We start from the raw sequence: 22527 nt of genomic DNA, 5'->3' as shown, positions 1-22527 counted from the left end.
TACAATAACTGGCTACTTTAAAAGGAACACCCAGTCCGTTGCTCAAGAGCAGAAAAGGAAGTTTCCAGCTTCCTGTTCCACAAATGCTGCAGGATTTATTGTTGGGCATAACGAACGTCCGAGCCGTATCGCTGGGAGGCTGTTTACAAAAGAAATCTAACTTTATACGCTGCCCTCAGTTCCCTTAGAGAACATTTGTCCCTTAACAGTAAACTAGGATGAACATGGAATAAAAAGCAGGACAGTAACAGTTATCTCCCAATAGGGATGAACAATAAAACCCTTGTGGAAAAAAACAGAAAAATCACGTTGGTGTCTTTATTTGGCCTGTGTATGTGTATTTGGTTTGTTTGTGGTTTGGTGATGCACCGCCATATGCTCTTGTGTGATTGTGTGTGTGTGTGTGTGTGTGTGTGTGTGTGTGTGTATCTCCCCGGCACAGATCGAGTACTTCCTGCGTAAGCTGACGGAGGCGATGGGCGGCAGCTGGGTGGAGGAGCGCTTCGAGGACTACAAGCTGGAGCTGAACGCCAAGCAGCAGTCCCTGAATGCCTGGGAGCTCATCAGCGTGGTGGGCTCGGGACACTTCAGCAAGGGCATGGACCGCCAGACCCTGTCCATGGGCATCAACGACGTCTACCAGGAGCTCATCATGGACGTCCTCAAACAGGTTGGCATCAAGCTGGGGCCAAGTCAACGTTAGGCGGTGTGCAGCGGCTGTACTTTAATTGGAATAATGAAGTCAAGTCAAGTCAAGTTTATTTATATAGCCCTTTATCACAAGCATGTCTCAGAGGACTTTACAGAGAATGTGTCTAGCTAGGTCTAACTAAATACAATCAATGGTGAACAAAGTTATGTAAGAAAAACATAGCAAAAAAAACACAGGTAGGCAAGAGCAGATTTAGCAAGACAAACAATCTACATAGACTAACCTACCCGGCACCCCAGCCTTAGACCCTAAATGCACACAAGGAAAAGCTCCCAAGAAAAACCTTAGTAGGAAAACTTGGAAGAAACCTTGGGCGGGCTGAGGCAAATAGGGATCCCCCCCCCAGGACGGCTTATCGTGCAATAGGTGCCGGGCAAAACATTGACAGAGTCATGGGCAACAATAATGACAGAAGCAAACAGAGAGAAACAAAAAGAAGGAGAAGCGGCATGCGGCGATGAGAGGGGGGTGAGGCCAGCGCTAGAAAATTCAGTTTTTCACCTTTTATATGACAGTTCAAAGTAGGCAGGAGAGATTGGGAGAGAGAGGGATGACATTCTGACTCATTTGCTTGTGTCTGTCTGCAGGGCTACATGATGAAGAAGGGTCACAAGAGGAAGAACTGGACAGAGCGCTGGTTCCTGCTGAAGCCGAACTCCATCTCCTACTACGTCGGGGAGGACCTGGCCGAGAAGAAAGGCGACATCCTATTGGACGGAAACTGCTGTGTCGAGGCAAGGACCGCCCACTTAGACCCCAGACCTCTTTAATGATCACCTCTTATTTGAAACCAGCTCTTAAAGTTAGGAATGCAGCACTAATAACTGTTTGACAGTGTACAAAATATGCATAAAATACACTGATCAGCTGAATCCAGGAGAAGTTGGTTCTGAATGTAGGTTTTTGCAATTGTGTCACAAATCTCCTAGCAGCCACATCTGGCACTATTGTGGAGGTCAGTTGGAGAATTGGCTGTGTGCAAATAATGTGTAAATATATAACAACCAAGCTAGAAAAAGAGAGATACCTGAAAAAGATTGTTGCAGATCCATTCAGTAATGGTAGCTAGTTAGCAAGCTAATTAGCAAAGCAACTGATATTAATGTGACTACTAGCCACTACAAGTGATAGTGTCTTCTAGATACATTAGCAAATCACTATTTACAACCCAGTGAGCATTTTTCCATTGAAAAGACGTTTAAAAAATGAATGGTCACCGGTGAAAAGACGTTCAAAACAGGTTCAAAAGTTTTTTCACTGACTATTTGAAGACGTTGATTGAACGTTCACATTTAGACCATATTTCACCGGGATATTACACCGGTGAAATATGGTCTAAATGTGAAGGTTCAACATTCAAAAACAGGAAAAATAAAGGGAGAGAGAGAGATGGGGGGTGACATGCAACAACAATCCACAACCAGATTCAAACCACAGACATTGGGGTTATGAGGTCTGCATTTTGCATTAAATATTTTAGTATATAACCCTTAGTATATACACCACTTAACTCTGTCAGTGTCAGTTGTAGTCAAAGCTGTATCACGTAAGTACTTGCGCATGCGCATTACAGCAGTAAGCGCAATTTCTTATTTTACAATAATGTATCCCATTACAATGTCCTGGAAGCTTCTTGTTGGCAGCACACAGCCTGTATAGTTCCATATTTATGACATTTTAAATGAAACATTAAATGCGTTGAAATTATGTCTTTGTGTAGACCACATTTCGCCTACCAGTGCAATAAGACTTTAGAGAAATACCTTCACACTGATCAATATCATCTCTCTTTCAAGCTACAACTGAACAAATTATCAAATGATTAAACAAATTTGTGTTTTGTGACACGTTGATGTTGTAATCCCAGTTGGTGCTCACTGGGAACAATAAACTGATGATTAGCTAACCAGATAGGCTACTATGGCTACTTAGCTAACATCTAAACATAAAATGGATCAGATTCAAAATGTTATCAGGTAAAAAACAGCACAGGAATTAACTCTGTATGTTGAACTCTGTTGAGAATAGTACATTTAGTAAAGCAGTCGTCTGTTCTTAGCCACTGTTGCCCAAGCAATAAGGACCTCCAATATGGCCGCCAGAGGGTGTGTTACATCACTGAGCTCACTACCAAGGTTAGGGGTTTTCCAGTGGGGACATCCATGAAAATGTATTCACTCATACTGAGGCAATTTGGATAAAGGGGTGGCATGTTATGTTATTTTTCTTCAGTGATGAAGGTGAGATGTAGATACAGGAGAAGAGTCAGGTCAGAGAAGGATTTTTAAGCCTTGGGGTAACACATACCACATATTAGCGCTGCTGCTGTAGTCCTTCGTGACTTATCCAGTTCTTCCTTGCAGTCTTTACCAGACAAGGAGGGAAAGAAGTGCCTGTTCTTCATCAAGTGCGCACAAAAAAGCTTTGAGATCAGCGCCTCGGACAAGAAGAGGAAACAGGAGTGGATCCAAGGTAAGAGAAGTGTTGAGGTCGCTCTTTCTCAATCTAAAAATCATGGGGATTATTATTCCTCTCATTGCTCATCTACTAATCATCACTGAATTCTGCTGCTGTAAGCCTCAATGAGGTGACTCACTGTTCACTCACAATTCACTCCCCACAACTGCTGCCTGTGAACTTTGTGACTATTTTCAACCTTACCTAAAGAAGAAAAGCTGTTCATCATCTGTTTATCAAAGCCACACGCAATTCTGTGTTTGGGTTTCTCTTGTAAAATTTGCTTACAAGATCATTTAATTTCAAAGTTGTCAAGTTCTCCTACCAGTTTTTGTTTATCCTTTAAAACCCAGCCTTCGCAAAAACTGCTGCAGTACGCTTAAACGCATCACAGTAATGGTTTCTGAGTAAATCAAGAAGGAAATTATTAGAAATATAAGTCCAAGATGAAATTTGTTCTTTTTTCCTTTAATACAGGATATGGAAACTAAAATATATACCGTTTTTGATTGCTAAGCATCAACATGTTTGTTGTCTCAGTTCATTTCCAATGGTTTGCCCTCTGAATCACTGTTTGTATCAGGTTCACAAAAATGTGAAAGTGCCAGGCCAAGAGCAATAAGTCACACAAAGCTCCTGCCTGTCATAAAAGAGCCTTTTAATTATTCATAAAGCATAGGAGTATGAGATCTTTTAGCCTGCTAGATTAGTATATTAAATACATTGGGTAGTTATGCTTATATCAGAATAGGATGGGAGGGAGAGGCTCACACATTATGATAGAGCATGTGGTTAAGAGTTTGATCCAAAGCCTTGCAACTCTTTTTTTTATTTTTTTATTTATTTAGCACAAAAGAGTAGTTCAAACAAAATATCCATAATGTATACCAACATCATAAAGAGCATGTGCAAGGAAGACCAAAGAAACCCAGAGGGGCTTATTGAGTGTCTCCCTTAATAACAATCATACAATATAGTGTAATAAAACCCCCCAAAAAGTTTAGAAAGAACAAAACAATATAAACAAATCAATAGGTAACGTAATACTGTTAAATAAATAGGGGGAAAGGTAGAAAATAAGTAAAAGAATATTTAAAGAAACCGAAAAAAAAAAAGAAAAGAGAAGGAAAAGGGGAGTAAAGGGATAAAGAGAAAAAACAACAACATGAAGTAATTAATTATACCAAAAAAGAGACAGCGGTATGATCACCTCAGAAAACATGATGATTGTGAAATAAATACTGTTTGGCAGCTTTTTTAAACAGATTGGGTGTGAGATCAAAGAAATGAGGAGGGAGTTGATTGAAAACTTTGGCTCCTCTAAAATGAAGACTAAACTGAAACATGGATGTTCGAGTAAGAGGCAACAAAAGTTGTCTCTTACATCTTGTATTGTAACTATGATTTTCTTCACTTTTCTGAAGAAGCTATTGAACGTAGAGGGAAGCTGATGATAAATTGCTTTGAAGACAAACTGTGCTGTGAGGAGGAAGTTTACTTGAAAGATGCTGAGTATAGATAATTTCTTAAAGAGAGGTCTCTTCACTGTGTTACCTGACCTGGACCTCCATTAGGACTACACAGTTAATTGAAAACATGTCAAAATCACTGCTGTAAGTTTAAAAACACAAGACTTGAGAATTCACATTGAGTATTCACATTAAGCACCATCTTGTTTTCTCCCACCACACATCTTTTTCTTTTACATTTTATAAAAACTGACAAAAAATATGTCAATAAAGCTGCTCCCACATGCATCCCAGCTCATACCCCAAGCACAATATTCACCCAAAAAAAATCACAGCATGATGTTTTTTTTTCTGTTTTTTCAAAAAGTATACAAAACATACAGCCACACAATGACAATACAAAAACGTTCACAGTACATTACAGACATCTCAAAAATAATTCAACAGACAAATGAGAGATAACAGACAAATGAACAGCATGATGTTTTTGTCAATATTCTGTTGTCCTAACATCTTCATCCCTCCGCCGTGTTTCCTCCCAGCCATCCAGACCTGTGTGAGCCTGCTGCGGCTGGGCCGGCCGGCGCCGCACCGCGAGGCGCGGCAGAAACGCCGGGAGCAACGTCTGAAGCAGCAGGCTGAGCAGGAGGAGCTGGAGCTGAGGATGAGGGAGCTGCAGACCGCCAATGAGACCAAGCAGCAGGAGCTGGAGGCCATGAGGAAGGTTAGGAGAACACCCGCTGAGCTAAAAAATGTTCCCAAAACCCTCGTGATTCCAGTCGAATCTCTTCCTTATGTGTGCCCTTTGGGAGGAACCTTGCACTGCAAAAACAGACCAAAAAAAAACAAATTTTATTTTATCTTGTATCCAGACTTGTCAAGCTTATTTTAGGATTTTATTTGTGAAATTTTACCGGTTTCAACAAATTTCACTTTTTTCAGGACACTTTGTAAATTGTCTTGGAGAAAGCTTCTTGTTTCAAGATTTTCTTCATTTTGACATGTATCAAGTGAAATTTATTGAAACCAGCAAGATTAGCTGCCAGTGCAGTGAGATAATTTGACTGAAAATATCATGAAATAAGCTTGATAGGAAACAAGTTAAAATCACTGGACAGCTTTTTCAGCGTGGAAGTATTTATCTTACATGAAGAAGATAGGAGTGATCCAAGATGGCAAGGGGCAAAGATTTCTGACTTGTGAACATAAGGTGGGGAAGCAAGCAAGGCCTGCTCGGTCTGCATGATGTTACATTGAGTATCCTCGGCCTACTGGTTGACATAGGCTGTGGTTGTTTTTTTCCGTCAAGTCAGTCTCCAGGCCAAAACAAATGTGCATCAAGCTGAGTCGCTTAGTTCATCTGCACAGAGATAAAACATAAAAGCAAAGTGATTAAAAAAAAAAAGTGACAAAATGCAGATTTAAAAACACAGAAAGAAGAGATTCAAATTGCTCATTTGTGGAAGTGAAATAAAAAAAACTAGGGCCTCATAAAACATCTCACCTCAAGACAAACAAAACTGCAGACACAACTGGATAGGCAATGGAAATAAAAATAAATCAAACTAGCCCTAATGCAATAAATGAAATGATGGGGGAAGTGAGTGTGGTAATGAGTGGGAGGGCATATATGTGTGTGTGCATTAGTGTGTGAGTGTGAAAGACAGAGTGAATGTGTTACAGACGTCATGCAGAAGGAGACAAGAAAGATAAGAGAGAGAACATGTATGCTGAAAATTATAAGTAGTCAGGAACTTTATATATACTGCTTTGCATCAACAGCATTCTCTTTGGTAGGAAGACTGGCTTGTCAGAAAGCTCTGATTGTATCATTAACTCCCTCTGACAGGCAGGTTTTTCCAGTAAGATGAATTTAAATGTTCCCTGCTCAACGTGGGAATACCTGAAATACCAGGATTGCATTTTCATGCTTGGGTGAGTAAGCGCAGAGAAAAATGCTATCCAGGAAGTAATAGACTGGAATTGGTTAATGAATGAAACTCCTAAGGGAATTTCCCCCGAGGGAATTTCTACACCACTGAGACAGAGAGAAGGATATTTCCCAAAAGCATACAACTCTACCAGTCAATTGAAAAAGGGAGAGGGAAGGGCCAGTAGTGTTGTAGTACTCGAGATCGGTCTTGGTCTCGAGACCGGTCTTAAGACCACATTGTGATGGTCTCGGTCTCGTCTCGGACTCGACTGCATTTTTACTCGGTCTTGACTCGGTCTCGGACAAAGAGGACTCAGAATTTTATTTCAAGACCAGTCGAGACCACAAGTGCAGTAACATCATTACCTGCCGGTGCATTGTCTGATTTATTTATTTTTTACTGTGATTGGATATAAAACTTTCCCCTTTAAATTGCAACCGATAACTTGGCTTATTTTAAGTTTGACAGTTTATTAACCATTAAACGCTGCCACCCTCACCCCCCTCTGAGCTGCACCAAGAAAGAGAACGCAGGATACAGGAGGAGAGAGCACCATGTGTGGCTGAGGAGGAGAGAATGAGATAATACAATTTGCCTACAGAAATCACAGAGAGTTTTGCAAAACAGTTCTAAGAACAAGCACCGATTCCATACAGGCACATGGCGCGTTCAATTCAATGCGGTGCATTAAAGCATTGCGACACAGTTATCGGTTAAATTATAATTTCACTAATGTTAGGCTTAAATTCCACAAGGTAATAACGTTACCGTTAAAGTCTGTAGGGCAGCAGAAGACGTGTTATCAGGTTACTGTTTATACCGTTACTGACACAGGCGAGTAAATTGTGGAATTTTAAGTTTCACTTTGGTCTGCACAGCGGGGCTCTGGCAGATTGAGTAGGGGAGAGCGGGGCAAGTTGGCACATTGGTCAAAGTCAAAACACTATAACATAAAAACAATTTGTAGCCTATATATGACAGTAAGTTTATGTTTCTTCTCATTTCAGGAATCAAAATAATTATACATTGTGACATAAAAGCAAGGGTCAGCTATAACCTGATAATAATTTTGAATGTTTTAGTGAAGCTATCTGCTCAGGGTGTTTTAACACTTCTGTTTCATTCTGCCCACTGTCTTGAGCCTTTCCAAAGGTCAGTGAAATCGAATTGCAATGTTTCAAAGGATTGCCTTCCGTCACTGAGTACATACTGTACATCCATTTGTATTTTACTTAAATTCCTAAATAATGCTTTCTTTCTTTTTGACTTCTAGCAGAGAAATGGTGTAAATGTTGAGCCATCACTCTGATTACATGGTCTTGAAAATGGACTCGCATTGGTCTGGTCTCGGTCTTGACTCGGTCTCGCCCCCCTTCGGTCTTGGTCTTGACTCGGTCTCGCCCCCTCAAAGTCTTGGTCTTGACTCGGACTTGATACGCTCTGGTCTTGGTCTTGACTCGGTCTCGGTTTAGGTGGTCTCGACTACAACACTAAGGGCCAGACACGTTCCTCCCAAGTTGTCTTGGAGAGAACAAACTCAAGAACCTGAGCACAGGGAAGCGTCTTTACCGTTTGAATCTTTGGGTTTTCCATTTTCGCCAGCCAAGTCTCCATCTGATTATCCCTCGGTTGGCAAGTAAACTTCCAGGATCTTTATCTGCCCTCAGCGTTCTTTTATTTTGGAGTCGCACTATTACGTCAAACGCAGCATGGAGGACACAAGAACGCATATTGAGAAACACACACATCTCAAACTGTAAAGATGTGTTCTCTGTGTTCATGTTCTTGAGAAGTTTGTTCTCTCTAAGACAACATGGGGTCCAGGGACCGCCAGGGGTCCTTGAGCGAGTTCCAGGGGGTCCCCAGCAAATTGATGAATTGTTAAACTTCAGCATTATTTCATTTACAGAAGTTAACACAATTAGAGAATGTGGAAGAATGGCTGTTTTGATCATAGTTTATCTGTTATCTCTCATGGGATTCTGGACAAAATCATATCTAACAATAAAAATATTCTCAGATTTGGGTCCGAGAGATCTGGCTCTAAATCTGTGGCTCTAATGTGGACTAAATTAGGGGTCCTTGATATGAAAAAGATTGAGAATCAGAGCTCTAAGACAACTTGGGAAGGAACGTTCGTCACAGGGACACACTTGGCATTCTTGGACTTGGAATAATAATAATATAATCAGCTACTAAATCCCTCCCAGAGCCATGGGTGCTGTTCTGTTAGCTGACCCTGAACTCTGACCTCCCTGAATTTCCCTACAGGGCTCAACAGTATCACATCATTAGTACATTATTAAAAAAAACAACAACAACAACAACAGTGCAACATGGCAGTAGACACAAGTCGGTCGTTGGTGCTTAATAGCAGCTCAGTCACTCTTGAGTAGCTGCTCCTCAATCACAAGAAGACACTTTTGTTTTCCGTCATGCTTCAGATGTAAGAGGTGACAGAGATCGGTGAGGAATGTTGCGACGGCTGTGTCATGTTGTGTTTAAAATCCTTTGCTTCTACGTAGCTTGTTAATGTTGGAAGTCACCCAGGCAGGGAAATGCGTTGCTTCTTTACCCAGACAGAACAATCATGTTGTCATCACTGTACAGTTAACAACACTTCTATCGAGCTAAACCAGTACAGGAGCTTATGCAAGAAACTTCCTTGTAGACAACATCACACTTAAAATAGCACTAGACAACATGAAAGCGACATGCATCATTTTTAGATCAGCCCTTATAACTGACACCAGTGTATTCATTATATATACGACCCGATGCTGGTTTCAGTCCCTCACACACAAGAAGGTCACCTAAAAACTGTGTGATGAGTTTCCTTCTACAGAAACCCATTGTTGTTGGCAGTTTTTACACTCCATGTGCTCATGAATGTCAATAATAGATTAGCCCCACCTTGTGGCCTCCCTCTCATGAATAGTCTCACCCACTCCAGTCAGAAGAATGTGGATTGTACCATTCAGGGAAATGAAAGGGGTAGAGGGGGAGACATTTGCACTCACTTAACTTGTTTTTCCAGTTGACTGCCCTAATTGAAACTGTTGATTGACTGTTAAAATTCAGCGTCTCCAAATACTGATGATGACGAAAGGCTGTTTCCTGCTATCAGCTGGACATTCTGCTTGATAGGAAGTGTCAGCTTCCCGAAAATTAAGGAAGTAGTTGGTACTTACTATTACTACTGGATGTTTTATATTTTTAGGTCTAAAGTTATTGCTGTTATTGATCTGTAAGAGGTGATGGCATTAGCTGTAAGTGACATGGCTTCATTGCAGAGTAAAAACAGAAGCATTGTTTATTTTCAGAGCGGTCACGACAACATATCGTCGCTGTCGGGTGAAAACCTTGCATCTCCAAAATGTAAACTTTCAAGAATAAAGAAAAACTGCCATATTTTTTACCTTGATAATACATTTTTGACATGACCCAAAGTGTTTCATAAGCCCAAGGGGTCAGAGAATTCTCTCATGTAATCATTTAACTGAAGTGAAAATATGAAAATCACCAAAATTGGAGTTAAAAGGTTTGTTTTGGGTTTTTTTGTTTTTTGGGGGGGGGTAGATGTAGAACAGTACAGTAGATGACAGTGCAGTAATACTATGAATGCCTCAACCGTCAGCACCCGTTGTGTCAGAGGTTGAGACACAGCACCAGTCGGTCAAACTACTACCACATAAGGCACATAACAACACGTCACATAATGCAGCGTAGTCGAGGTCGAGGACGGCTACTAGTTTCACTCTAAGGCAACAATTTGTCTTTGTCAGAGATGACACTGCTCTCCTGAACGCACAAGAACTGGAGAACAATCTGCCATTGAGGTGCGAGTCCCTGTATCGCATACTTGATTGCATGAATGCACAATGCACATGCATGTACACACACACACACACACACACACACACACACAAAGAGGCCCAGGGTCATCTCCAGTGAAGTCTGGGTTCACACATACACAATAGGCGCTCTGTTCCAGCTGGCATCTCCACACTAACCTGCTATAAGGAGTGTGTGTCGCAGTCTGCAGACACTTCACAGCTGGGTGACAGGAGTCAACACGGGGTTAATGGGACCACTAATCCACCTGGCCCGCCTCGTTTATTTAAAGATATTTTTTTCTGGCATATCTGCTTTACTGGACAAGGAGAGGGATGATGTGCAACAAAGGCTGTGAGCAGGCTTCAAACTCATGACTTTATGAGAACACGGGTCCTAATCTATAAGACAACCAGGACACTTCAGGCTCAAATGCTTACTATTTTTTGTTATAAAAGTAGGCAATAACACACCATTGTTATAAAAAAAAACACAAATGTTTAATGGATAAATGTTCAATAACAACAATAACTAGAAGCCACTTAGAGAGCGCAAACCTGAACAGTTCTACGACTTGCTGTTACACTTAATAATAATGAAAATAATAATAATTAATAAATACATTATTCTTACATCAAGCAATATATCTAGTGCTGGTGTGAGTGGTTAATCACTGTATGGTTGCATTACAATATACAGTGTAAATGTTATGCAGGTTATAATGTTGGTTTCAGGGCTCAGAAAAACAGTGAAGTGATATATTATTGTGTTAATGTTAATTTGTTTACGAAAAGGGATTCCCAATTCCTCTGTTTTATTTTTTGAGTTTCTGTTTCTGTATCAGCAGTTCTTAGCAAGAAATGTTATTTTAGCAGCTGCGCATGTTCTCTTTCAATTCCTCTTCACAGCTTGTTTGTGTCTTTCCAGCAAAGAACGCTACTATGTTTAAATTAGAGATAACATCTCCGCTTCTGTGTTATTCAGGCCGTTGCTTTCTTCCTGCCTTTCAAACTGACATCATCTGAATGTAGAAACCCCCCCTAGATAGGGCTGCATCCATGTGAAAACCCTGTAACACCAGTTTTGATGTTTTTACTCCTTTGTTTCTTTTAGTTAAACATGAATTTAACATGAATTTAGATGTTCTGTATGTGCTGGATATGTCCCATGACCCCTAAAGTCCTTGAGAACCTTTCAAAACCTATTATACAACTCTGACAATACATTGTCAAAATGAAGCAAGTGCTCTTACTTACTGGAGAAATTGACTTTGGTTGACTGCCACGTCTGTTTCTATTGGCCAGGCCCTGGAGGAGGCGGCGGCTAATGCGGCGGAGGAAGAGCGGCGGCGTCTTCAGACCCAAACCGAACTCCAGGACCGTTACAGGACGGACCTGGAGAGAGAGAAAATGGTACGTCACTCACTCAGAGTCATCACATCAGAGCCTGTGGGGGAGCAAATACACAATATAAAATGATTCAAGTGTTTAATATTCAATGCAAAATAAGTAAAATACCCATAATGTTCAGTGTAGTGCCATCAAATGTCAAACATATTATGTTCGATATAGATTCAATGAAATATCCTCCTATGTCATTGATAAGTAGTGTTCCCTATTTTATATCTTAACTTATAAATATAGATAAAGGGATCAGTGTTCCAGTTATGCTTCATACATGATCTAATAGCTTCCTCTTTTTTTTGTCAACTGATCGTGTGACTGGTGTGTAAAACCTTTCTCATAGTAACCAGTATTTACAGTCGTCAGATAAATACTATGGAGCAAAAAGTGCCACATTTGCTCTGATGTGTAAAATCGTTCAGTAAAATAGTATAAATAGATGCAGATCGAGGCTGTACTGCAGTACTGACACCAGTGATGGCTGATGAGTCATTTTCTGTTTACTGGTATCTTCACTACACGTTATCATTTCTCATATATATGGTTCTATCTTACTCACCTAGCGCTGGTAGGGTTTCGGGACTCGTATGCACTTATGGTACTGTAAGACACTTTGGTTTACACATCCACCACATGTGCGACGCTACACTGCCTCTGATGATAAGGCATCACGATTCTGTGGTTAACATGCCTTCTTCAGATTATGAAGAAAGTGTACAAGCAGATGTTCATGACATTTGTTGTCCATCAGTGAGATGTTGGTTAGTTTCCATCTCTGTTTCAGTCTTTGTTGTGTTCTAAGGAAGAGAACGCCTGAGTTGGTTCTCATTGATATTATTAATAGAAATAGTGTGGTAGACCGTAGCCTCAACACAAAGAAATGAACTTAAACTCACATGCTAATACACACCAACTAACTACAAATATAGAGTGTGTTGAATGGCTGTTAGCAGCTAGCATTATCTCAAAGTGATTAAATGCTAAGATGCCAAGTCTGGCAGTTTTGTGTAGGGGATTGGTAAAATGTAAATGGAATATGATAAAAAAAAAAAAACACTGTTTTGAACTAGCAGGGACTACTTTCCCTGTTTCCATTGGAAGTTAAGGCAGTGGGCAATGGGAGACTGTGTGCAGCTAAAAATCACTGTGCAATGGATGAACATGTGATTGCTCACCAGAAATAGTTCCCAAAATAAACCTGGCTGCATCAGCTGAATTAAGTTAATGATGATTCATATTTAGAATTTGTGAATCTAAAGGCCGTATAATAAAAACCAACAACAACTTTTATTCCTAAAAGGTAAGTCTTCATACTTGGATAATGCTAGTCGCCTACAATCACTCAGCATAGTGTATGCTAAAGAGTTAGCATGAAGCACCAGAGCAAATGATCTACCAGGGACACATGGATGATTTTGACGTCTATGTTCTCATCACTTAAAGGGCAAATTGACCAACGGGCCAGTCTCCCAAACTTGGTGTACTCCTTTAAGACCACTTATTAAACAATGGACTCTTCAAAGAGACCATCAAGTATTGATAATGAATATTGGATAACGCGCGGCTCTGTATTTCCTGGTTCAACAGGTACGGCAGCAGATGGAGGAGCAGGTGGCCCAGAAGTCCACTGAGCTGGAGCAGTATCTGCAGCGGGTCCGGGAGCTGGAGGACATGTACCGCCGGCTGGAGGACGCTCTGGAGGACGAGAGGCACGCCAGGCAGGACGAGGAGACGGTCCGCAAGCTGCAGGCACGGTCAGTGGGCAAACACTGGACCTACAGGGGCTTCATTTGCACTTGCATCAAAAATTTCCTAGCGTGGCTGGTGCCTTCATAGAGGTCCATTGGAGAAATTGGCAGTGCACAAATATTATATATATATTTAAATCAGGAGAGACTAGGATGAATGCTCAAATGAAAAACTTTATTCATGACATGAAACAAGATGTAAACTTTGGCGTAAGCTCCATGGAGGAACTCCTCCCATTCGTGAAGTTAGGGGTCCATCCAGGACGGACGTAGGACTTAGGATGTCCCCCTGGGGAGTTCCTCTGGAGCCTGGACATTGGTGGTGATGGGTGGAGGAGGGACGAAGGTAAGCACAGCGACTAGAATGACAGCAGCATACAGCATAGATATGCGAGTAGCACAATAGCATAGTAGGTGACGTGTATATTCTCCCGTCACTTAGACGATTGGCTCTCTGAAAAAGAGAGGGAAGTGACGGCTAACTCTGGTTCTCTGGAAAAAGAGGGAAAGTGTTCGCCAACTCTGATTGGGTAAAGAGAAAGTGTGAATGAATGACAGATAGGTAGTCTTCCTGATTGAAATTGCGTAATACTTCACTGAATATTTAACAACCGGGCTAGAAAAGATATCTGTAAAAATGTGGGATGTGGGTGTAGTTGATTTAAGTAATTTAAATGTTTTCAAATTAGGTTATTATAACAGACCAAACTGTCTTGTCTTGACTAGCCCTAGTCTCTACTTGAAAGCGCACACAGTTGTAGCTTGAGAAGAGTCAGCTCGATTAACCTGAACAATTGTTTCTTTAATTTAGCAAAGCAACTAATGTTATCATGAAACTACAAGCCACTAATAACACTAACTAGCTACTAGCTACGTAATGTTAGCTGTGAGAATCAGATGTGTTAACAACAAGGCAGTGATGGTTAGCTGATCAGATTCTATGGTTAGCTAGCTAACAAGCTGATAGTAAACACAAAATTGATCAGATATATCAGTGACAAAATGATTAGTTCCCAGTCAAAACTCAGCACAGAAATTAACCATGACTAATCAGTTCTGTTGAGACGGACAAGTTGTACGTTTAGAAACACAACCAGCTGTTAGGACCTCCAATATGGCCACCAGAGAGTGTGTTATGTCACCTGAAAGCCCTCTACACAAGCAGGCAGTGAGGGGGTACACACAGACAAGCATGAACATACAGTATACGTACACACACACACACACACACACACACACACACACACACACACACACACACACAGATGAGGTTTCAGGGGTACACGTGGTTAGAATTAGGGTTAGACTGATACATAATTTTGCGGATGTATCAGGCTGTTATTGGTCTTTTATTAAAAATCGGCCAGTCAGTGTAGTCCACCTCCGATATGATGCAGCTTGTTTGACTACTTATTGTATAATTGATACGACACTGGATGTCTGTGGGAAATTCATGAACCTATTAATTGATCCAAATGTGGCATTTTAATCGGATTCCACGCAAGTTTGGCCTTGAAATACTGATATCGGTTGAACCCTACATGGAAGTAGAGGAGCTCTATATTCATTTTGTCAAGTAAAAGTCTGGTTTATTTGACAAACATTTCCCTGCTTCGGGCTTCATCAAGCACAGGGTTTGCTCCTATTTCTATTAGAGGCACACACACACAGCCAGACATAGGACTCGCTCGTAGTTCCTTCTGTCCGCCACATTTCCTCCCTTGTCCTTCCTTCCTCTCTGCTGACATTTGCTTTCCACATCATATTCTGTCTGACCAGCAGTGAGTGTGTCAGCACCATTCTCCTCACCACTGTGCTGTCTGTGTTAAAAGGAGAACGATCAGTCCCTTATCCATAAGTATTTAACAGAGGCCATTTGGTGGATGCTTTTCATCCATCTTGCAGTAAAGTAAAAGTAGCAGTAAAAATGTCCTTCTCTGTGTACTCTGTGTACCAATTTTTCTGATTCTTGAAACCACAATCCAGAATTGCAATATGGCGCCACCTGCTGAAACACTGCCATGCCACAACCAGCTTTACTTGTTTGTTTATCATTAATTAGTTAATTCATCCATCCATCCATCCATCCATCCAGCCAACCATCCAGCCATCCATCCACCCATTCATTAATTAATTCATCCATCCATTCATTCATGAATTCATTCATGTGTTTTTTGGACAGAGGATATGTTTCTTAGCCTCAAATGTATTGAGTTTTTGATACAAGGGATGCCACTATGTGATAGCTAAACATAAGTTTTAAATGTCTTTTTAGGCTGTAAAAGTTTATTCAGTGTTTTCAAACATTGAATTAAAACAGACCTGAAACAGAACTGTATTGTACAACCTGTGTTGTGACTTTAAGAACATATAGGGTTCCTACTAAAATTGAATTTTTTTTCCCTTTTTTAAATGTTGCTAAATCTGAGCTACAGAGGGAATCTAAAACATTGAACTGAGGCTGTAAAACAAGGAGTAGGAATGTATGTTGTTCCATGTATGACACTATACTTCTCTTATGACAATGTACAGTATATTTAAATAGTCATAGTCTTTTATATATGGCATTATATTCCATGTTGCCCATGATGACACCTATGTGGATTACCAGGTTACTGGAGGAGGAGGCGACCAAGAGGGTGGAGCTAGAGCAGATCCACCTGCGGCAGCAGCGAGCCATCTCAGAGACGGAGGCTGAGAAACAGGAGCTGGAGAAGGAGCGTCTGGCCAAGGAGAGCGCGCTGCAGGCCGCCATGAAGCAGCTGGAGCAGCTGGAGAGCGAGAGGCAGGGGGCGCTGGAGCAGTACCAGGTCAGATTATAGCAGTAGCAGCAGCAGTAGCCATAGTGGTAGTACTGGAACTAGTGGTTAGTAGTAGTTAATGTTCCCTCTAAGCCAGTAGTGTCCAGTCCTGTGCCATGGAAGGGTCTGCAGGTTTTCATTCCAATCAAACACTGCATCAGATGATTTCACTAACTGGCACCTTCAACCAAAGATTGAGGGACTAATTATTGAGATCAGCTCTAATAAAAACCTGCACACTCTTCCATGGTACAAGCCTGGACACCACTGGCTTGGAAGGAACACTGGTGGTAGCAGCAGCAGTAGCAGCAGTAGGAGTGGGAGACTGGGAGTAGTTGCCACAGTAATCACAAAGTGCAATGTACAGGAAACTGTCTTGATGACATTTGTGCAGAGTTATACTGACGGCTTATAGAGTGCACATTAACACACATGGTACAAGAGCCTCACACATAGAGCAAAGAAAATGTGCAAGACTCTGGACAGTAGACATCACACAAGAATAGGAGTAAGATAAAGAATAATGACTTTTATTTATAATGGGCTTTTCCCATAGTGTTTTCCCTATTTCCCAAACCCAGAAAGCACTAAGCTCAGCACCATCTTCAGCAACTCATAAAATGGCTACCAAGACATAAATGTGGAGAAATATCACTGAGACAATCTGAAAGCTTGAAGCTCAGTTTTGAATCTTTGCGGGAATTTGTTGAATTTGTTGTAGTGTTTGAGGTTCTGTGGTTGTGCCAAGGTTTTGAACACTTTATTTTATTTATTTTTTTTTCTACACCCAGTTTGAATACTTGTGGGTACAGCTATAATGGACTACAATGTGTTCCAGTAGTGCATACGCATTAGAAGCTGTTATAACAGTCTTATAACATTTGTTGTCTCCTTGTGAAACAAATTAGAAACTCACCCATCATTAAATTAAGCCTGGTTCTCAATGTAGGGCATTATGAGCTGTTAAGTGTATTAATAACCACTCTTCTAATGCAGTGTGATCTATTTTTAATATCTTCTAATTGGGTTATAATGATAATAAGTAGGTTATAATTGTACTTTTAAAGTGTGCCTGTTCTCAGCAACCTTGAGCAAAAAAAGTGAATGCATTTCTATGGACCATGGTGTTAATGCTGCAGTACCTTCCTTGACCAAATGGTGTCACTATGTGACTGCTGGATGGGAGGCAGCTAGTTGGAAATGGTAGAGAAACATGTTAGGAACTTATGAATGGTTAATAATTGCATGCAAATGAGTGATACAAATATACCAATAAGCATACTACATTATATTTATCCAAATGACACAATACGTTTGAATGGCCTATTTCAATTGTGGTCCTTAAATGTCAAATAAGGTCTCCCAGTTTACAAAAGGTGCTCTTAGAAAAGCACAAACACCTAAAAGAACCCCCTCCTGGTATATTTTCCAGTTAATAACTATGTGTGTGTGTTTTGTCTGTGTGTTTCCTTGTGTGCCTGGTGTGAGGCAGACGGTGATGAAGAAGCTGGAGGACGCAACCAACAACACCAAGACCTGGAAGCACAAGGTGGCTCATCATGAGGGCTTGATACGGCTCATCCAGCCAGGTAACGACTGCACACTGCTGCGTGTGTGTCTGTGTGTGTGTGTGTGTGCAATACAATACAATACAATACAACACAATACAAATAAAAATACAATATTAGGTTTTATTACATGCTTGACTCATGTAGAGGGACATTACATTACATTTTGAAAGGTTATTACATTATCCAGCTGTTATTACATTATCAGTTGCTATGCTTTCACTGGACCAAAGCGTTTGTTACACTGCACTTTGCACTTTTTGCAGTTAGAATAAAATGGACCTGATGAGCAGGCTGAAGGAAATAAAAATGATAACCAGGCTGTTATTTTGTGGCACACATTCAATCTGTGAGTTTCATAGAGTGCCACATTACGTCTTGTTGAATTGCACCCACGATTCCCCTAAAGCTACAAGCCGACTCCTGGTATGAATAAATTTTATGGTGGTTTCTCCCTACTAATTTCCCCATAGAGTTCATTAGGAAAATTAGTAGGGAGAAACAACCAGGCTGGTTTGATTACTAGACTCTTGGTTATTTCGACTCCCTCAGCTAACCGTGCTCAGAGCAGGTTGGAGCGAAGCACACATGGAAAAAGGCAGAAAAGAGACAACCTGGTAATGAGATATCAAGATTTTGCTGATGTTTTTAAGTTGAAGAGGTTAATGAGCAAAAAGGGCTGCGGTTTTTTAACAGTTCATCTGATATGGATGAAATCCCGCTCAGTTGAAACATGAGAGTCCGCACTTTAACCTCACAGTCATGTATCATCTTGTATGCAAAATAATGAATATGGACCTAAAATATTAATGACTTCTTGTTGAAACACTTGTGGGGCTCACTTTTTGTGCCCAACCCTTAACACCATTTGGATTTTTATATCTGGTTTAGTGATTAAGCCTCTGACACCTCTGCTCCAAGGGATTGGAGCGACTAGAGAATATTCAGAGATCAGAAACACAGAAAAAAAGCAGGAAAACTGTGATCTCCCATTAAAAAATAATGGGAGGCGTATATCCAAAAAAACGAAAAAAGCCCAAAACAACATGAAAAATTTGAGACATAAATAGACACTTTATCACTGAGTGTTGTAGTCCAGTGATTCTCAACCTTTTTCATATCAAGGACCCCTAATTTAGGGCCACGGACCCCCATTTGATGAGATGTTTTTCTCTCTGACCCAAATCTGAGAATATTTTTATTGTTAGATATGATTTTGTCCAGAATTCCATGAGACAATTCTTCTACATTCTCTAATTGTGTTAACTTCTTGTAAATGAAATGATGGTGAAGCTTAACAATTCATCAATTTGCTGGGGACCCCCTGGAACCCCCTCGAGGAACCCCTGGTGGTCCCCGGACCCCACGTTGAGAACCACTGTTGTAGTCTACCTGAATGCAATATTCCTCTGTGTTAGGGCTGGGCGATATGGACCAAAAATCGTATCTCGGTATTTTTAGGCAGAATGGCGATACACGATATATATCTCGGTATTTTCTACGAAGTGGGCTAAATGTTCAGTTGTTAGTCAAAGCCACATGTGAGCTGTCACAAGCACTTTTATTGAAACAAGATTGTGATCAAAATAAAATGCAAAGACAGGGTTTCCTTCCCTGTTTTAGAACAGTCTGGTTAAGTTCAGAAAATTAAATCACTTTACTGTAATGCAGCCTTTAAAACCAGGAAAAGACACTTATGCCATATCACGATATTACGATATCCAAAATCTAAGACGATATCTAGTCTCATATCACGATATTGATATAATATCGATATATTGCCCAGCCCTACTCTGTGTTGAATAGTCTCTTTAATTTTTTCCCCTCCAGGCTCCAAGGGGAACCAGATGATCACCAACTGGGGCCCTGCAGCCTTTTCTGAGGCGGAGCTCAGTCTGAGGGAGAAGGAGTGGCAGGAGAGGAAGAACCAGCCGGCCCAGGCCCAGTAGAGGCTCTTCTGTCCCCGAACCTGAGACATGGCTCCGGCTCAGATATCTGCTGATTGAACAAAAAGAAGAAGAAGAAGAGAGGAGAGAGGGCTGCTGGGATACACGACAAGTGTAACATCTACATAAGTAGTGATTGAAAGGAGTTCTTTGGTAACCGGATTTTCAGTGGAATCCAAAAACCTGAAAGTACCAAGATACAGTAGCATCTCAAGAAGGAATGTGGCCAAAACACGTCAGTCCAACGGTTTTAAATGGGAAATAAAACAGAGCTAGATTAATAAAGGAGTTTTTTTTTAAAGGGGCATTAAATAATCTATGACCTTTATCCCTTTATTGGCCTCTATGAGCAACCAGTAGGATTTACAACAACATTGATAGAAATTGTTTCCTCCTACACAAGTCTCTGACCCAGTAATCGCTGAATCATTAGTATTGATCAACAACACTATCAACCCTCTGCAGATATATTAGTCATTTTGTGCTATTGGGCAGTAAAATCATACTTATTGCCCCTTTAAAGAGTGCCTTGGTCCAACATTGACCCAACGCCCGCTGACTCAGCGATGTGTGCGATGAGGCGTGCCCTCATTGGACGCATCTCAAATGACAACTCTGTCCGCTACAGACGAGCCTTCTGGGTATTTGCAGCGTGCAGCCAACTCGCTAATGATGCTACCAGTCTCTTTTGATACCAAGTCGTCAGTTCTCAGTATTTAATAGACTGTTAACAGTGGAGACTGTTGAATATGTAAAAGCCGACATTAGCTAACCTCCTGACAGGCTTACAAAAATACAAAATAGATATTTAAATTTGGTTTATTCATGATTTAAAAAGAGTTTGTACCCTGCTAGCGTTTAGTTCCTGTTTTGTTCCACTTTCCCTGACTGTCTGGTTGTATCTATGAAGTGCACTACTGTTCACCAGAGTCTGACCTATTGCAATTGACAAATAAGGGAGCAGGTGAAGACCGATGCAGACAGCTAAAGTGGAAATTCACTGTTTTATGTTCAGGCTGTCATAGTGTCATAGGGTCTAAGGTCTGTGAGCGAGCAATGAACCACTGAACGAGTTACCATTCAACTACTCACATTCCTGTGTCAACACTTTTTTTTTTTTCCTTTTAACTCTTTGGGACTATTTTCAATGGAGATTACAAGGGATTTGTGTAAATATTTTAACACTGGTTACCTTTTTTGTTTTCCTTACTAAAGCAGCAACACACAGGCGCCATCATTAGCACCTGTGGGTGACTTGTATAATGTAAAGGCTGTGATACTTCCCACATTAACAAAGCTCTGTTACATCTTCCTGATACTGATTAAAATGGCAGTATAATTCACTAACTTGCTGTCCCATTTTACTCCCATCATCAAAGTGCTCTTTTCTCCATTGACCTGAGTCTGTTTGCCCGAGGGTTAGTCTTAGGGTTAGGGTTAATCTCTATCTAAACTGGCCCTAAACATTGCCTGCCTTTAAACACTGTGTCAGAGATAGGGCGTTTTGCCAAAGCTTCATTGGAAACAGGAAAGCTAACTGCAGAACATTTGTCCTGTGCTGTTGTGCCGTAACCATCAGTGCCTTCGATACGTCAACGTTTGTGAACATTGTGGTTTCTGTTTTGTGTTTTTATATGTATGTACAGTATATAGCTGAAGACTGAACTATGTAATAAAACATGTCTTGAGTAACTGGCTTATCTTGCTTCTTCTTTTTTTGAAAAAACATTAATTTTCTCTCATTTTTTGAGCAAACATCGCTGTTCTCTTTATTTACCTATATTTTTATTTTGACTTTTGCTTATAATTGTTTTAATCCAATCAATCTATTTTATGTAAAGCACTTTGAGTTGCATTCTATGTATGAATGGTGCTAGAAAAATAAACTTCTTATTTTTTATGCACAGTGTAGCAAGTTGCCCATTGAGGCAACTTTTTGCCAACTTCCAACTGGGTAGCAGTGACTAAGGAGCACTGCACTTTAAGCACATAGGAACACCATGTTGCCAGGAAAAAATGACAAACATGTCTGACCCACCATATCACTTTGTAATCAGTTGCTGGCAATGTTGCCCATCTGCATTGCCACAAGAATTGCCTGTTGGATCATGCATGTCCTGCAGATGGCGCTGTGGCATCACAGAACACATCAGCACTGAGCGTGGAAAGAATCTCCTGTGGCAAAAGTCTAGCAACAGCGGCATGGGGAGCCACTCGTACTGATTAACTGTATACTATGTGTTATTGTGGCTCACCTAGGGACAGAGCAGTTTCCATGACTTCACTGTCTAGACCCTCTATTTTCCAAAATAAAGCTGATCGTTGTCTTCTGTCTCCTGTCTAGCTATGCAAGATACAGACAATATCATCGGTATCATATGCCGTTCTATAATTTTGTAATTGCCTATGTGTAATTAAATTGTTAGTCATGAAATGATTTGATCAATATCATTTCTGGCCACAAACTAAGGTCTATTTTGGGAGTATTTGGACGATGAGGGACTCAATTCAACTTGAAGGGAAGTGTGAAGAAGACTATATGTAAGAGAAACCTTCCTGCCAATCACAGATTCAAATTACCAGTGTTAATATTTAAACCAACCTCGAATATGCTTTACCCTGCATGGAGTACCAAATGGGTGGGGTTAAATTCAT

At 40.7% G+C, this 22527-nt stretch overlaps 1 protein-coding gene across 2 annotated transcripts in view; it reads left to right on the top strand.

The window, feature by feature from the left end:
- Nucleotides 1–21564, top strand: part of swap70b (switching B cell complex subunit SWAP70b) — a 33841-nt gene extending 12277 nt beyond the window's left edge. For both annotated transcript variants that reach the window (XM_071525995.1, XM_071525994.1), the window contains 9 exons: nucleotides 443–670; nucleotides 1300–1446; nucleotides 3076–3184; nucleotides 5181–5362; nucleotides 11711–11818; nucleotides 13397–13563; nucleotides 16169–16367; nucleotides 17851–17947; nucleotides 19757–21564. In XM_071525995.1, coding sequence (XP_071382096.1) covers nucleotides 443–670; nucleotides 1300–1446; nucleotides 3076–3184; nucleotides 5181–5362; nucleotides 11711–11818; nucleotides 13397–13563; nucleotides 16169–16367; nucleotides 17851–17947; nucleotides 19757–19875 — 1356 coding nt within the window. In that variant the 3' untranslated portion in view covers nucleotides 19876–21564. The remainder of the gene's footprint in view (nucleotides 1–442; nucleotides 671–1299; nucleotides 1447–3075; nucleotides 3185–5180; nucleotides 5363–11710; nucleotides 11819–13396; nucleotides 13564–16168; nucleotides 16368–17850; nucleotides 17948–19756) is intronic.
- Nucleotides 21565–22527: the final 963 nt, after the last annotated feature.

The sequence above is a fragment of the Centroberyx affinis genome, unplaced genomic scaffold, assembly GCF_046629955.1.
Source record: "Centroberyx affinis isolate AG114_WGS23_722 - 3 ecotype Tasmania unplaced genomic scaffold, CSIRO-AGI_Caff_v1 ptg001376l_1, whole genome shotgun sequence".
Taxonomy (NCBI): domain Eukaryota; kingdom Metazoa; phylum Chordata; class Actinopteri; order Beryciformes; family Berycidae; genus Centroberyx; species Centroberyx affinis.
This window is presented reverse-complemented; position numbering and strand designations above follow the sequence as displayed.